Source organism: Cavia porcellus, unplaced genomic scaffold (genome assembly GCF_034190915.1).
Source record: "Cavia porcellus strain 051 isolate PalLab524CR breed Dunkin Hartley unplaced genomic scaffold, mCavPor4.1 scaffold_20, whole genome shotgun sequence".
NCBI classification, from domain to species: domain Eukaryota; kingdom Metazoa; phylum Chordata; class Mammalia; order Rodentia; family Caviidae; genus Cavia; species Cavia porcellus.
Window position 1 is genome coordinate 1,512,489 of NW_026947503.1, and position 17,555 is coordinate 1,530,043.

Genomic DNA, 17,555 nt, shown 5'->3' on the forward strand with positions numbered 1-17,555 from the left:
CTGGAGCTCGTGCACGAGCACAGCACCAGTTACAGCTCCCACATGGCGGCACTGCCAAAAGCAGCCGCCTGGCTCACTCCTCTTTGGTTTCTGGCTGAAGAGAATAATGCCAGTCTGCACTAACATGCACCACTGGGCACCCCCAGCCCTCAGGTGACCATGCAGGCTGTGGCAAGATGAGGATAGCTCAAGCCTGGCATCTGACCACAATGACCGCACCATGCTAAGCCCAATAAGAGTCTGGAAACCACAAGGCTCCTTGCTTTTGAACTTCATGTCTTGACATTTTCACAGGCAGTCCCCTCCTTCACCATATGAGGTGCACCCATGCACTCTGCACCTCCACAGCAGAGCTCATCACCTTGGTGCCTGAGCTGCTCCATGGGTCTCAGGAAACACATCTAGGTGACCATGCTGCTGGCTACATGGGCCCCTTGACCCTCAGGGTTATGGCTTCAAGAGAAGCAAGGGTCATCAGGACAAGTCCAAACATGGTCTGCAGCTTTGGGTACACACAAAGCCACACTCACCTTCACAGAGACAGCCCCGAGACAAGGGGGACACTTCCATGTGACTTGAGGTCTGCTCAGGCCGCATTCTGAAGACCAAGGTGAATCACCTTGTTCAAAAACAGCAATCTCTGAACAGTAATGGACACTTGCCTCTGACACACTGCCCATCGACGGGGATGGAAGTGCACAATCTCTCCTTCACTGAGAGCTTCCAGAATATGTCTGTAATTGCTGCTTCTCAGGAACATGCATGTGATCTCCATATCCAAGGAGAAGCACCTCCTTCCAAAGGAAACCAGAATCTTCCATGTGCAGAGCTGAGCCAACTCTATCCCAGCAGAGGCTGGCCAAAATCTGAGCAATTTGTCCTGGCCTGGGAAAGGCTCTGTCTCAGCTCCATGCCGACAGAAATCAAAGTCAGAGTGAGCATTTTAATTAGGCAGTATTGGAGGGAAAAGCCTTCACTCAAACACAGTCTTTCCAATTACTCTTTGTCAATGGCTAACAATACTTGTGTGCCAAACCCCACCTTCCAGAAAATATTTTACAATAGGTAATAAAAACAGATAAAACATTTTATCTCAAGACTCCAGATTTCTGTCCCTAAGCAGAGACATTCTCCACATCTGACCCAGCTGCAAGTTACAGCCGCTACTTTCTACCTCATTTCTCAAACAAGAACATCTGGGCAGGAGTTGAATGTTATGTCTGTCATCAGTGATGCACAGCAGCTCTCCGTGCTGTCGTCTAGCTGGAGGAAAATCTCAAAACTGGGGACTTGTGACAGCTTCTGAGCCTGGATCCACCCTTCCCCCAACCCATGCAAGAACAACATGAGCAAAACAGACACAGTAATCAAACGACACGGTAACCATTCTGAGATTAGCAACAGTTCAAGTCTCCACGGTTGGATCTAAAAACCTGAGCACAAAGACACAAAGATTCAAGTGATCTTGTCTTTTCTAGGAACACAGAAATACCTGAATTCCCCACAGAAATACCTTTCCCCACAGAAGAACATTCCAAAGGGGACCAAGGGCCACTGTCCTTCCATAAAATACGGACCTTCTATTTTCAGCCTCTTTAAAAATCTTAATCGAAATGTCAAGCAAATCTAGACAGAAACCAGGACCGTGGAGTACGGTCTCCTGGCACTGAGGGAAGTGTGATGGGTGCCGTGGCTGGTGACCAAGGGACACAATGTCCTCAGTGCTCCCGAGAGCTCCCGTACAGCTTCATGGGTTCCACCTGCAGGGGTCCTCCAGGGCAGAGCTCTCCTCCAGGGTGCTTCGGTCCCCTTCTTGCTGCCTGGCAGCCTTGCACAGGGCTCCTGAACACACAGAACACGCATCTACTCGCAGCTTTCCTCCCTCCCTGTCGGGACTCCGCTGGAGCCTTCAGCCCCTGTAGTCCAGGTGGAGCAGTCACAGCCTTAGTTCTCAAGGCCTGGAAGACAACTGTGCACTTCCGGAAATGGATGGCCTGCCTTCCAGTCTCTTGGTCACAGGAGCTCAGTTAAAACCTTGTTCTAAGTGTGGGCCACTGAGAGGAGCTAAGGGAGGCACAGGCCACCCACATCTGCTTGGAGTCAGGAGGGTAACTTTTCAAGTGTCTGAAAAGATAGGCTGGGGAGCTACAACCAGGCCACAGCAGGGGGACCAGCTCAGAAGCAAAGCACCAGGTTCCCTCCTAAGACAGGGCAAGACTTACAGGGACAGGCACTAAAGCATCATGACCAGCTTTATACAACAGCTGAGGTTCGGCCATGAAAGCGCTCTGCAAACCACAAAGGCAATTTCACATCCTCGACTTCTAGGCTGCCTGTCTCCCAGAGGTGATGCAAATGCCCTTGGGCCACAGAAGAGTCCCGAGAGAAGCCCTACGGCCAACACTGTCCATGTCCTCCTTGCTGTAGGGACACAGCCCTCCTGGACACTGCTTCAGAATCAACTTGCAACTTGTGCCTTCAAAGGGAACCCAGGACAATGTTTTTTTCAGGCATCAGAGCTCTGAACAGTCCAGCATGGCCACCAGAGTCTAGAGCTGGGCCTGGAGACCCAGGACCCCTTTTCATCTTCACTGATACCCGGCCCTCTCCAGGCCTGCACCCAGTCACAAAAGTAGAATGGCCATCCAAATTCTGTAGAAATGCCTAAGTGATGTGAGTAGGGGATTTAGGGGATATGAATTTACTTATTACACATATATAGGCTTATTTAACCTTATTCCACTTGAGGAAAAACTGAACTATTTGCTTAACTTCTAAAATGCAAAAGGATTTTGTTAGGGCTTTTGAAGCTAACAATTATGCATAGCATCAATGCTATCAAAACCATTAAGGCCTCCAACATCACAGCCAAAACCTGAAATGATGCCTCAATGATGTTACTAATTTGGACATGGCTGGAATCTAAAAAAGGGAAGAGATCAGATTGCAAGGGCTCTAATTTCATCACTGATGAGATCATAATTTGATGATCTTATTGGGAGTTAATGGGAGCCTAGTTGAGAGGTAACAGATAGTTGGGGGGGGGCTAGTTGAAGGTAATAGATCAGGGGGACTGGACGGAGGGGACTGTATCTTGTCCCCAGCCTTTTCCTCTCTGGCTTTTTTTCCCGCCTGCTTTGAACTATGGTGAGGCAAGCAGCTTCCCTCTACCATGCCCTTCCACCATGATGTGTTTGCCTCAGTTCAGGACCAAAGTAGTAGGATCAACTCCCATGAACTGACTTCCTGAAATTATGAGCCAAAATGAATCTTCCTCGTTAAGCTGATTTCCTCAGATATTTGATCCCAGCAACAAAAAGCTAATACATGCATTTACTTGCCATCATCAGAACCAAGCAGGTATTAAGTAAAAGCTACTCAATAAGTCTACCTGTCCCTTAGAAATTCTACTCTTTTTAAAAAGTAGTGTTTTTGGGTGTGGTGGCACATGCCTATAATCCCAGCACTTGGGAAGCTGAGGCAGGAGGATTGTTGCAAGTTTGAGACCAACCTAGACTACCAAGTGAGCTCAAGGCCAGCCTGAACTGCACAACGAAACCCTATCTCAAAAAAAAAAAAAAAAAAAAAAAAGGTTTCCAAAATAGAAGAAGGAGAATAAAAAGAATAAAGATATGCAATGCCAGTGTACCTACTTCTTGTTACTAATATAATCATTATGTATTGCAAACATGTGCTGACTTTAAAAAAAAAAGCAGCAGTCCATGCAGAGGCGTTAAGGTGTGCTGCTGATGTTACAAACACATTCAATCGACAGACTTCTGCTTTCCCTAAGTGAACTCCTTTTTATCTAAACTCCTCCTATACATTTTTGCCTCCTGACAGGTAGATCTAGAGACCACATGGGTGCACACAGTGCTAAAGGCCTTCTTCACACAAGCCTCTTTGAAAGAACAAAAATGCTCCAGATACTAGCACACACACAGTAATGACAAGTGCTTGTCAGGTGTGGCTCAGTGATAGAACAGATGCACAAAATATCATTTAAACTTTGGTTCTATAATGTTAATACATAAATCCTGAGCCCCCATTTAAAGCCACATTTAGGAATAACTGAATGTAAGTTGGCGTCTTCTGCACAGCAGCAGGTGCACACGCCTGCCTGGCCAGGGACAGGTGCCAGGCGTTCCCTCTCTGTGCCACCCTGCCAGGGAGTGCTCTTCTCTGTGCTCAGTAGTGGCACACAAAGCTGCCCCACCCCACCAGTATGTATAAAGCAGGAAGGCCTCTTGTTTCTTCTCAAGAGGCTATGCTGCCAGATGCCAGGTAGAAAGCTTAAATTCTGGTTGTCTTAGTGGTGGGGGATGTGAGCAAGTCATCCATGATTTCTGCATCAGCTTCCCAAGCTGTAAGTGACATTCAGTTAAACTCTAAACCATGCAGCTCTATCAAATACTCTCAAGTGCATTCACAAACATACAGTAGTTCCCCCAGCTGCAGCAGAATTTGGTGTCATATTTTGAATGTATGTGGACCTATCAGAGTGCCTGATGCAGAAGAATAGGTGAGTGTCATAAAACATAACAAAAAGGTCCCCCAAAGGGAAATGATGCCAACATCTAAATTCCTTAGGGAGGAACCTGCGACATTTCACTGTAAGCTCCTTCAACATTGGTACAGACTGAAGAGCTGGGCTCCTGCATCCTAGGAAAGAGGAAAATTGGCTACAAGAATTTCCCATCCCAAATTTGGGAGACAAGGAACACAGCAATCCGTACCAGTCCCCTGCAAATCCACTGAGGGAAGGAGTCTGGTCGCTCCCTCTGGTTGGCAAAATACCTTGACATTTCACCTACCCTATGGCTTCCAGCTGCCCACAGCTCCAGGTAAGGGGTCTATGGAAACACATTCTGAGGTAGAACCAAAACAGAGAGAAGGGTAACTCGGAAACCCCCAGGGTTCGTGGTACACTCCACTCCTGGTTGTTTGCATTAATGCACAGACAGGCATGTCGTGGGTGTCACACCTAGCTGAGGAGCTCTGTGACCAGGAGATAAAGATGACAGCATCATCTGCCCAAGGTCAGTGCCAACGCTTCCAAGCAAAGGAAGAAAACAGCAGCCATGCTTTCCAGAGGCGCTGCCAGGCAGGTCTGAGACGGGCAGCTGGGCTGCGATCCACCAGCGGAGCCGGAGCACTGGCCCAGGCCAAAGAACGGCCTCGCATTCGGAGGTCCTGCTGTTTTCCTGGGCAGTCAGGCCCTGGTGTGGACCCCAGAATTCCTACACAGCAGTGCTGACTTCTAGTACCTCAGGATAGGACTGTATGTAGAGAAAGGACCTTTAAGGAGGTGACCAAGCTAAAACAAAGTCAGTAGGGTGGGGCCTGGTGACCTTATAAGAAGGGGGGCTTCTGGCCAGGTGTGGAGGCATACACCTGTAGTCCTAGCACTTGGGAGGTGGAGGCAGGGGAAATGCCATGAGTTTGAGGCCAGTCTGTGCCAGATAGTGAGACCCTGTTTCAAAAGAAAAAGGTCACTTGGACACACAAATACAGAGACAATCATCTGAGGACACCAGGAGAAGATGGCATCTGTAAGCCAAGGAGAGGGGAATGGAGGGGAGGGGAACCAGTCCTGTGACACCTTGATCCTGGACCCCTACCCCAGAGCTATCAGAAACAAATCCCTACTGTTCACGCTGCCCTGTCTGGGTACTTGGCTGTGACAGTCCCAGGACACTAAAATGCAAGGCCTACCGCAATTTTCACAAATTTTAAGGGACTGCTCTGTTTATGGTCACAGTTTTACTGATCATAGAGCTCTTCTCTGGTCCTCTAGAAGAGTGCAGTCAAGCCCACTGCGTGGCAATGACCCTTGCTGGCTATGGAACTCGGATCACAGAGTGCCTGCACGCTGAGTTAGCACTGAAACCTTCTTTTGCATTAAAGCTTACAATGATAATAATGCAGGCATAAACAGTTCTTAAATTTTCAAATGACTTCTACATGGTTTTTTCCATAGATTCTTGTGTTCAAGAAGTTACTCCCAATACTGGGATGCTCTTTCTTTTTATTTATTTTTTTCCATCCTAGGGATGGAGCCTGGGCTTTACACTGAGCTGTATCTGTAATCCTCTTGTAATCTTTAATTTGAGATAGTCTCACCAATTTGCTAAGCAGCACAGGCTGGGCTCAAACTTGTGATCCTTCTGCCTCAGCCTCTCAGAGTTCTGGGATCACAGGTATGTGCCACAACCCACACTTCTGAGACGTTCATTTTAATGATAACTGAGTCATCAGCTCCTGAAACCTCGGGGACTGAATGGAGAGGCAGGGATGGGAAGGTAGATGATCACCAAGGAGCAGCACTTTTTTCTCCCCTATTCAAACTGCCCAGCGGTTGCTTCAGGCTGCTTCAAGAACTGCCTATTCCCTGCTGCAAACGGTCAAGAACTTGCACCGGGGACATTCACAGCCAGCACTAAACTATCCACAGGCAGCCCCGACAGGGCACAGCTGTGCAACTGCTCTCGAGGCGGGACCCACTGCAGGCAGAGGAGTCTGCAGCCAGCCACTTTCCTGCTGTCCTGTTCTTCTGGGCGCTTGCTGTTGAAAACCAGAGGGTCCTATCCCACTCCCACCTCAGGATGCCTAGATGAGAAGAAATCAGGGAAAACTAAACAGAAAAGAGTCAGGCCCAGGCTGCTCTGGGGCGCGTAAGGGGTCCACAGGAGCAACCATCCCTCAGCCCAGGGTGCTCCCTAGCCCCTTGGCCCTGACGTCACAGTGGCCCTCGTTGGTCTGAATGGACACTTGTTTCCCTCCCACAAAAATTCTGGAGCAGAAAGCATCCTACTTGGATCATGCGTGGCCCATCTGTGGATAAAGCTGTTTTGTTAAAAATAAAAACACCAGGCTGGTTAAGTGGGCCCCATAGAACAGGAGCAGCCCTATGCCCCATTAAAAAGGAAAACCAACAACCCAAGACCAATGCTGAGCACATGCTTGAGCTCCCTGTCACCAGCCTGCCAGCGCGCAGAGCAGGTCTCCTGGGAGGAGGCGGCTGTGTTGTTCACCAAACACCAGTGAGGCGGCTGCTCTGGAGGATTGTTGAGCTGCGGTCCCATCTGCACCCACCATGGTGACAGCAATTAAGGCAGGAGAGGAAGTGGGTGAACAGAGGCAGGTACACACGGGAGGGTAACTGCGTGGCTCTGTTTCATCAGAAACGGGGCTGTGTGCCCATGGCAGCAAACCCTGCTGTGGCAGCACTGTAGCCCCAGATTACTACGTTGAAGCCAGGGCTACATAAGGACCTCAAATGACAAAAAGTCTTTATAGATGATTGGGTTACGGTGAGGCTGTTGTGGTAGGCTCCTCAGGGAAAGGGAAACCTGGAGACAGGCGGGCAGGCGGCTCCAGGGAGCAAAGCAGGAGGTGGAGATGCAGAGCTGCACCAAGAGACCACAATAAATCCCTCTCCCTCCCACTGGGAAGCCGCAGGAGCAACCAGACAGTCCCACTCACCCACTGTGGCCACTCACCTCATGTAGGATGCAGGGGTCAGCGACTTGGGCTTGGCCCACTGGTACGGGGGCTGTGGCACTGACAGGTACTGCTCACAGAAGGCCCCCTTCCGAAGGTGCTGGAAGGTGAACTCCTCAGATGGGAAGTCAGACGTAGGCGGGGTGGTGCCTAGGTCCTCTCCAGCGGGCTCCACCTTGAGGGCCACCGAGGGCGAGTGCTCCAGGGCTGTCTTGCGGGACTTGACAGGGATGCCATCACCCAGGTCCAGACTGCTGTCTGTGGTCAGGGCATTGATGGCTGCTACGATGGCTGAGCTGGTGTACTGGGTGGAGTTGCCCAGCCAGGTGTCCTCAGTCACACTGACCCGTGGGGAGCCATGTGGGGATGGTGTGGGTGAATGGTGTGGGGAGCAGGATGGCTGCCTGCCGTTGATGTTGTACTTCCGTTTGTTACAAGGGGATGTGGGCCGGGAGCCTCGGGCCCCTAGCCAACTCTCCTCGGTGACACTTGTGCGGGGTGAAGTGGATGGGGAGTGTCTCGGGGAGCCCAACAGGTGGCAGGCCCCCAGGCCTCGGGGAAAGCCTTCCTCGGCATCCGTGGTCTTGGGAGACACGCAGGGTGACTGCCATGGGGATGTCTGGGGGGAAGTGTATGGGTACGAGTAGTTGGACTCATAGGAAGAGGCCTCAGAGTTGCAGCTCCGGGAGGACAGACTGCTGGCCGGGCTCAGGCATGAGGGGTCTCTGTAGGCCTCCAGGCTGGGCAGGCTCAGTGTGGCCGTGGACGGCGACCGCTTGCAGCTGGGGAGCACATCCTCCACCTCTACCTCATGGAAAAATTGGCTGCCACCATGGTGCAGGCCCATGTACGAGGTGATCTCGATGCGAGGGCTCTCTAGGGCAGGGGCCCCATTGGGCCGTGTGTTGCTAGAAGACAGAAAGTAACCCGAGGTCCCGCTGTCCACAGCTCCTCCATACCCTAGGGGGTGATTTGCTGAAGGGACAGCTGAGATGCCCGGCGTGGATGTCTGCAGGTCATGGCAGGGAGCTGGCAGGGAGGTGTGTGTCACAGGAAGAGGCAGAGCGTTGCTCAGGTTGGACGATGCATAGCTGTAGTGTTCTGGAGGAAAAAGAGAAGGCGGCATGAGGGCTGGCATCCAGCTCGCCAGCGCTGCGGGCAGAGGCTCCACTCCGCATAATCAGCTGGGGCCAGCTGCTCTGCTCCCCAGAGCTGCACCACTGTCCCCTTCCTGTCTTCTGAATAGGTTCAAACGCTGCGTCCCCAACCACTGTATCCTGACTTCAGGTCTAACACTGGGGTCAGCTTCTCTAGTTTATTCTTTTCTCTTCAACACATACCACAATCTAATGTTGTGTATTTTTATTTGTTCATCTCTCACATCATCATCATCGTCTCCTTGACCAGTAAAAACTAAGTTCAATGATGACTGTGTCTTTGTGCCTGCTGTAGTCTTTTGGATTCATTGCTGTCTTCAGAGGCTAGGATTGTGCCTCACATAAACAGTGTTCACTGCATTTCATGAGTGGATGGGTGGATGACAGACAGATGGATGGACAGATGGGGGGTGACGGACAGATGAATGATGCACAGATGGGTAATGGATAAAGGGATGAGGGATGGAAGGATGGATGGATGGATGGTGGAGGGAGGGAGGAAAGGGGGAAGGAACAAGGAATGAGTGAACTATGAAGATGGGTGATGGATGGATGGATGATAGGTAGGTGAGTGGGAGGAGGGATGTTTTAGATACAAGGACCTAGACATTTAAATAGATTTAATAGGCTAGTTACTGTCAAGGTGGCTCCACCACCAGCTGCAAAGCAAATACCTCAAGGTCTGGATGACTGTGATGCATGGATAAAGAATCAGTATGTGTTAATTTTACCTCAATAAAATATTTTTTTAAAAAAACATTCTTGTTAATTTTAATAAGAAAGCTGTGCTCCTGGGTTTCTGATATGAACGGCTTCTTTCAGTACCCTGGAGCTTTTTATGCCTATGGTCTAGCATTCCCGAGTCTCTAAATAATGGAAACAGTTTGTGGAAATTCTAGATCCATCCCTGGCTTAGTGCACTGGCGGGAAGGGTTATTATCCACAGATGACACTGCTCTGCCACTGTGTCCTGGTTCAGAAGCTGATGAAGATGAACCCTAGAAAAGTGAGGGTCTCAAAACACCAAGTCAAACTCAAGTGTATTTTCCTGCTTCCCAAACAGATTCTGTTTTCATTGTTACCTGTTTCCAGAAGTAGTTATTCAACCACTAGCTGTTATAACCCTCATTTATCAAGAAGTTCTGTTATCAGGGTGAAATCTCTTTGACCGAAACACTGCTTACTATTTCCATAATGGCTTCTCTTCCTGAAGGTGGGTTTGAGCAGGGTGCGAGGACAGGAGACCGGTTGATCCTAGCTGCCTTCACAAACTGCAGAGCATAGCAAGGAGATGGGAGAGAGTACATGCAAACATCAGAGGGCCTGAGTAGTAGAAACCAAGCCCTGCCCATGTATTTGGCTGAGCTGAAAAACTGGTGGTGGGTCCTCCACTCACAAGCCCCTCTTCCCAATCATAGTATCGCCCACATCAAGATAGGAAGCCAGAATCTAATGTCGAAAATTAGGTTTAAATCGTTTAAAAAGTCATCCAGAAGGCCACTTCTTAGATAAGCCTCTAAGGAAGGAGACAGCCATCTATCAGCGAGTGAAGGCCCCATGGAGACCACCCAGAGCAATCTTTGCAGAATCCCCAAGCCTGAGCTGCTTACAGACACTGAACACCAGGCCCCAGGGCAAGTCAGCGGCACCCCAGCTCTCCTTGCAAGTCCAAATAGGCCCTGCAGGCCTGGTCTTCAGATAGTGGAGTCCATCAGACCCCTGTATGGCACATACAGATTCTGGGCAGCACATTCAGAGGGCAACTGCTGACGCACAGGCACGGTGCCCACTGCCACACATGCATGCAGGCTGGGTACTACTCCAAAGACGTCCTGATGGCTGACCCAGTGCTGCCCAGGCCATACCGCCACTTGAAAGCCAGCTGGTATGCACAGGATGGCCCTTCTCAGGCAAGAAGTCAGGTGCCAACCATTCATTAGGTAGAGCAGTCCTGACAAAGGGAGGGTGAAGTCCACATTTATAGAGTAGGACTTTCCATAATTAGATTTCAATGAATACTTTTATTCTAGTTGGTATATTCCAAAATTAATTTTAAGTTAAATAAATATTTGCTTCCCTTCCTATCAGCACAGTATTTGGTTTCACCACTGAACCCAGAATTTCTGCCTGTAGGTCTCCGCAATGATGCTACATCACTTGAAACACGTGTCTCTTTAGGAAGTTTCTCTATCACCTGATGTTGCTGTGCCCATACCTCCAGTGGGCCCTTTCTGATCTCCCAGGATTCTCAAGACACCCACAGACTTAACAACTCCTGCCCCTATCCCAGGCACTCCCCTACGAAGAGTGACAAGCTACTCTCTGTGGTCTCTGCAACAGGGTCCGCATGCAGCAGGGGCTGAGGGATAGACCTCTCAGGTAGGTGGGTGGATCAGCTGCCACAAGTGCGGGAGGCTCCATGTCTACCTATAGACATGCCGTCGCCACATCTGGAGTCACATCTGACCCCAGATGGAAGTGGCCATGCAGCTTCCCAGAAGGGAGCACTGCACACGGATTTCAAACTAGGATGATAGCATGGTGCATCTAGAGCCCTCTGCTCTGTTAGGAGCATGCAAACAATCTAACATTCAAGCTCCAGAAAACTAGAAAGCACCAGTGTGAGGCTGAAGGGAAATACTATACAACACAGCAGCCACAAGCATCCATCATAAAGTTTGCCCCAGTCAGCCCCCACCCCTCCCTGCACTGCCTCCAGCCGCTGGACCTTAGCAAAGACCCAACTCAGGTGGATTCACAAGTTACTTACTTCCTGTCTCCCAAGCACAAGAACACTATTCATCTCGGAAACCGCTGCCCCCTAGCTGAGTTATTTCTGTTGGTGAGAAGGTAACTCAGAAAGTTTCTCTAAGCACTCCCAACATCAGCAGAGCAAGTCTCAAACTCCCCAGCTACACTCAGCCCCGTGCTAGGTGCCCAGGAAGTAACAGACTGCAGACATGAGGGCTGATCATGGAAGGTGCCAGAGGAATGGTAGGGAGAGGAGGCTCTGTTTGGCCCACTCTGGGGCAGTTGTAGGAATCAGGTTCCTGTGGGAAGGGCTGTGCTGGCCAGGAAAATGCAGAAGAGAGACATTCTTGCCCTGGACCCAGCCATGGAGAACAGGAAGTGCACAGAATACAGCCCAGATGGCCCAGTACCTCCCAAGAGGGGCTTTTCTTAAACCAAGCAGTATTTCAAGGTAAGGACAGACCCAGACGCCTTTTAGAGGGTGAAAAATGTAGGCTCTGGAGAAAAGAAAAAAACATACAGCTTTTATTAAAAACAAAAAGAATTCAGCCTGTCATCACCTCACACTGTGGGATAATTTATTTCAGAGCCATTCAATGACATTATTGCTGAGAAACCACAAAATATAACTAGTCAGTGTGCTCCACATTAGGGTGAGCTGTGGGTGAGTGCAAGACCTGCAGTGCAGGGACCACCACTGACTGCAAAGGCACCTCCCTCGCCCAGGGCTGAAATACAATGTACAGGCGCTCTTGCTCAGGGAACTCACTCAGCACAGGGCGAGGATGATGTGGGCCCACCACTGCACCAGGCAGGTTGCTTCTAACAAGAACCACTGCCTAACACCTCCATCAGTTTGGCCATCATTCCTGAGCTCAGAGTGCCTGCCCACCATGAACAACTTTTAGTTTTCATTTTAAGGAACATCCCATTTAGCCTTTGCTGAGGTGAGCCACAGGACATGAAGTTAGAAACAGCACTGGAGGGAATCCGCAGCCAGGCCCTGTCCTTGGGCTGCCAGCCATCCTGCACTCCCTGTACATGCAGCAGGGGAGGCCTCTGGTCCAGGCCAGACTGCACGTTTGCAAGACTGGAGTAAAATGAAACAGAACAACCCAAGGACTGCAGAGACCCTGCTGTTGGGAGCTGTTTACTTAGCACACTACCTCCTGGAGGGCACCACCTAACAGGGCAGCTCAGGGACAGGGTCAGGCCTGAGCATGACAGACAGCAACAGGTTCTGAGGTGCTATCGAGCACCAGTCTGCTGCAGGGAGATTTACAGTGGCAGAAAGCTGGGCTCACTACAGCTACAGCAGCAAACAAACAGCATCCAGTACTCCACAAATAAACTTGTTACACCCCGTCTGGTCCAGCAACAACCCTCCCAGCACCTCCTTCTTCAAAGATCTACCAGAACTTTCTCCTGCATCATGCACACATTATTTTAAAGCATCACTTTTATACCTTGTTTTCAAGGAATTAAAACACATCCAAGTGGTCTCATACTAGCTGTGGTCTCCTCAAAACATGATACACAGCCGCACTATCCTATTCATAGACAAGTCTGTCCTTGGTTAAGACATCTGGGGCCCTGGAAGGCAGCAAGCCTGCTTGCAGGAGGAACTGGCACACTTTCCCTTTAAAACTGAACCTTAGTGAGGCTCTAGGATGAGGCCTGCCCCTCTTGGGGGTTTCTTGCTGCAGGGGCTGACCTGTCATAGGCTCCCCATGGTCTGCTGGAAGAGAAGCCACTGTATGCAGTGAAAACAGCCTTGAGAATAAGAATTCTTCAAGATTCCTTTTTGGCAGTGTATTTCCACATGCAATCAGTTCAGGGCCACTGGTAGAGCCCTGGATGCAAGGTCCAGGGCTCCCCATAACACCCAGACGCTTCAGCGAGTTTCCTCCCAAGTTGCCACAGGGACAGTGCTGGCCATGTCCAGGGAAGCCAAAATAACTTAGAAAACAGGCGCCCTGGGGCGGGAAGTGGCACACCCGCCTCCCAGATGACGAGCAAAGCAGCTATTTCCTGAGCCTCAGAAGGGAGACCACGGCTCTGCCTTTTGCCAGGGAGGGGACCTGGAGCCCAGTGAGCTGGGTGGAGACAGGAAGATGCCAGGCATGGTGAGCCAACATCACTTCTGTCCCACAAAGACATGGTATTTTAGAAATTCTCTTCATTCGCCCAACGCGTGATTATTGACTGTACATTACTTGCACCTGCTGGGTATTTTGGAAATAAGGAGACACAGACAGCGTTTCCCTTCAGAGAGCCTTGCAGAGGACTGAGGGCAGCAGCAAGAGGAGGTAGTTCAGTCCACAGGAACGAGCGCTCCTGACCCACCACACGTGTGCTTCCTGGGATGTCCAGACCCAGGGCTGCGGACAGCCTCAGGGTCAGCCACGTCCTTTCTGACACTGTGAGGTTTGTGTCCAGTTATGATAATCTATAAAACTCAGTACTGCTTTGCTTGTTAACTAGTTCCAGAATTATTCATCAACTTATTTATATCCAGGCTTTCTCCACAAATAATCTGAAGCACTTTCTATCTCCCATTAGGGAGGGTGGAGATTTTAATATAATAACTTACTGTAATGTAAATAAATTAATATAACTTAATAATTAATTGAAATGTGATGTGACAATAATAATAATTCTTAAAAGAAAAAAAGCTTGGGTATCTTTCACAAAAAGAGAAAGAAAGAAAGAGACAGATTGCCAGGTGATAGCGGCTTAAGCCTGTGTTCCTAGCTACTCAGAAGACTGAGGCAGGAGGATGGAAAGTTCACTAAGCAGCTTGTGCAACTTAGTAAGACTGTCTCAAAGTAAAATAAACAAATAAGCAAACCAAAATGGCTAGAGATGCGGCTCAGCATGAGGCCTGGTTCCATCCCCAGCACAGGCGTAGAAGGAAGCAGCACGAGATGTATACTGGATATTATATAGATGTGGAGTGTATTCCAGCAATTTCTGACACCACAAAAGGGAAAGCTGCTCTTCCCAGGCCTGGCCTTCCTGCTTAGAGGTCTCTCCAGTGTCTGCAATCCCCCCAAGCTGGAGGCACTGGACCTGGTGCCACAGGAGTAGGGACAGGGACACACACTTAGCAAGAACACTCCAGTAGCAGCCTTGGGGGTCTCAGTCTAGCTTTATCTCTTTTTTGCTTGGTACTCGGGACTGGAGCTAGGACCTGGCGCAAGCACTCTATTACTGAATAACAAACACTCCCCAGCCCTTTTTATTTAAGGCAGAATCTTGCTAAGCTGTCCAGGTTGCCTCAAACTTGCCTTCCAATTGTCCTGCCTTGGCTTCTGAAGCAGCTGGGTTCACAGCTGTGCACCACCAGGCTGGCTCTGTCTAGCTCTGGGGTGTGCTCAGAGGCCACATTCTGATGGGCCCAAGGAAGTCTGGCCAGGATCTTCCCAAGCCAAGCGAACTGACTTCTTCTCTGGTTGCAGTTTAGATCAAAAGCATTAGGAGCACTTTGGAGCACAGGCCTGGCTCGTGTGGAGTTGGGTGGGGTGTTCTGAACCCTCTTGCTTCTCCAACCTGGAAGGAACACTGAGCTCACCAGAAACAACTCAGCACAGCATGTGGCATCTGCAGTGGGGCAGCTGCCCAGACTGCCCTCCACTGTTTCTTCCCAGGTGAGCTGCCTGAACCTAATCACCAGCATCATGTCCTAAGCACTCTGAAGAAGACAAAGGTGGTCATCATCTATGCGTGGCCCTGGGTCCAGTTACACTATACTCATGAAGGTGGCTCATGGCACTGAAATCCACCAGGCCCTGCCCAGCAGCACACCTGGCTCCACAGGCCCTCAGAGCTTCAACTTGCTTCCCCCAAGCAGCCATCTGAGTAACAGCCCCCAGTTGCACACCCTCTCCTGCCAGCAACTGGCCTGCAGACCTATGACTTTTAACAAAACAGAGGAGCCCTGGATCCTCTTGCTGAGCTTGTGACCAGCTGTGTAGGGATCTGCAACGTTCTAATCCATCTGTGAACAGCTTCATGAGACACAGGGAGCACTGGGCCACCCCACCTGAGGGTGGCATCACCCCCTAAAGACATTCCAACGTAAGGTGAAGAGATGTGGCTGTCTGAGAGCATAGAGGGCACCAGGAGAACAGGACAAGAATGGATTCGCTTTGTAGCCAAGCTACAAAGTTTAGTGATAGCTGCTGAATGAACTGAATACTGAAGCTGAAAGCTCTCGGATAAAGCACATCGAACTCAAGAATGAGAGGACTGGAAAGAACGCCAGGAAGTTCTGCTGCAAGCAGCCAAATCCTAGCTGGAAAGCAAAAAGGACCACAAGAGCCCAGGTCTCCACTTCCCGCCTCAACTCTTTTCCCAACAACTGACTCTCCCACTTTCACCTGCCTTGGCTCCCACCGACCTCAGAGAGCTGCAGTCCACAGCCACAGAACACACAGTGAACTACCTGCAGGGCAGGCTTTCAGGAGGGGCGCTAAGAACACCAGGCAGAGGGGCCTGGATGGAATGCTTTTTTCAGACATGAAAAAGACGTTGGATTTTTTTTAAAGGGTAGTGAGTGCTATGGAAAATATGACACCATCCTTACAGAGCCACATGGGCTCTCCTGGCCAGAGTGCCTGTCCCAATTCCATCACTTCATTTGCACGGGAGCCGGACTGACTGCCTGTACAGAGCATGGAGGTCTCACAGGCTGTGAGGGGCTGAGAAGTCAGAGGGCTGGTGGGCAGGACCCAGGGTGCAGGGATTGGGCTCCGCCGATCCGAGAGGTTTGTCATCCACGGCTCTCATTACTATCCAAGGGCATCAGCTTGGGAAGGAGGGGGGTCACGGCCGTTTCTTAACTCTAGGCTTTATTTTTGACAGAGAGAAGACAGAGTGAAAGCAGGCAAGAAACAACAAAAAAACCACCGCCACCCTGAGACTCCCTGGGCGGCGCCAGGCCCGGCCTCCTCCGGGCTCTGGCCCCGGGCTGCGAAGCGGCTCATGGAGGGCGGCTTCCCAGTGCCCTCTGGCAGCGACGCGGGCCATCTGTTCTCGGACGACGACGTCCAAGTCCTGAGCTGCGGCCACTGTTCCCCTCGGAAAAGGCCGCTGGGAGCAGGGCGGCCTCCTCCCGCTCCCTCCACACCCAGCGCTCGCCTTGGGACGCCAGGAGCGCCCTGCGGCCGCGCGAGGCACCTGCCCCGGCCACAGGTGGCCCCCGAAGCCGCGCGCTCGCCCGCTGTCGCGTCGCCCGGGCCGGCGCAGGGCGCGGAGGAGGAGCCGGTCCCCGCGCCGAGGCCAGGCAGGGCGCCGCCCCCGTCCCGCGCGGACCCACCTGCGGCGGCCGCAGCCTCGCCGCTCTGGTTGAACTCGAAGAGGAAATCGAAGTCAAACTCCGGGTCCTGCTCCAGCCCCGTCATGTCGGGGTCCGACGGGCGCGCCCGGCCGCGGCGCGTCTCCCTCGGCGTGACGCGCCCCCGCCTCCCGCCGTCCTGCGCCCTCCTCTGTCCCCTCCCCAGCTCCCGCGCGGTCCCGCCCCTGTCCCCCCGGGTGTTTCCGGGTTTACATAAACAAGCGGCTAGCGGCCGCCGGCTTCCGAGTTTTAAATAAACTCCGCGCGCGGTCCTGAGCGCAGCCCTGGCGCCGCCCCGCGGTCCCCCCCGGCCGGGGCGCGGAGAATGCGGGCGGCGCAGGCCAGGCCGAGCTTCGCGGGACCCGGGCGGGCGCGGGCACCGAGGCGAACTGGTCCGGTCCGCTCCGCGGAGCGGAGATCGGGCTGCTGGGAGCGCCGAAAGTTTAAGAGGAAGTACGGAAAGGCCTCGCATTGCGGACCTCCGCGTTCAGGGTTTGCCCTGGCCGGAGCCAGCCTGCCCGCCTCCGCCAGTGCCCGAGGCCTGAGCGCCGGGGGCTCCGTGACCGACTTCAAGCCCACGTTTTCTACCCCTTTGCTAGGGAAATTGACCAGAGTGCCAGAAAGTGGGAGAGCTTCGGTGGGTCGCCAGTGCGCTGCCCTTTGCAGGGTGCAGTCTACAACCCGTCCAATGACTCGGGGCCCACCCTTCCCTCTTCCCTCTAACGGCGGCGGGCGCCTGTCTGGTAGCAGCCCGCTTTCCTACACTACCGGCCTCATTAAATCCTAGCTCCTAAAATGCCACACAT

The 17,555-nt window shown here is 51.6% G+C and overlaps 1 protein-coding gene across 7 annotated transcripts in view; it reads right to left on the reverse strand.

The window, feature by feature from the left end:
- The window catches only part of Nfatc1 (nuclear factor of activated T cells 1), a 110,089-nt gene that overhangs the window by 89,632 nt on the left and 2,902 nt on the right, over positions 1-17,555 (reverse strand). For 2 of the 7 annotated variants that reach the window (XM_013145199.3, XM_063231404.1), the window contains exons 1-2: positions 16,732-17,489; positions 7,503-8,604 (exon numbers count right to left, since the gene is read on the reverse strand). In XM_013145199.3, coding sequence (XP_013000653.2) covers positions 7,503-8,604; positions 16,732-17,221 — 1,592 coding nt within the window. In that variant the 5' untranslated portion in view covers positions 17,222-17,489. Of the gene's footprint in view, positions 1-7,502; positions 8,605-16,731; positions 17,492-17,555 lie in introns of those variants that run through there. The other 5 variants (XM_063231406.1, XM_013145198.3, XM_063231407.1 and 2 more) reach the window with 5 other exon arrangements.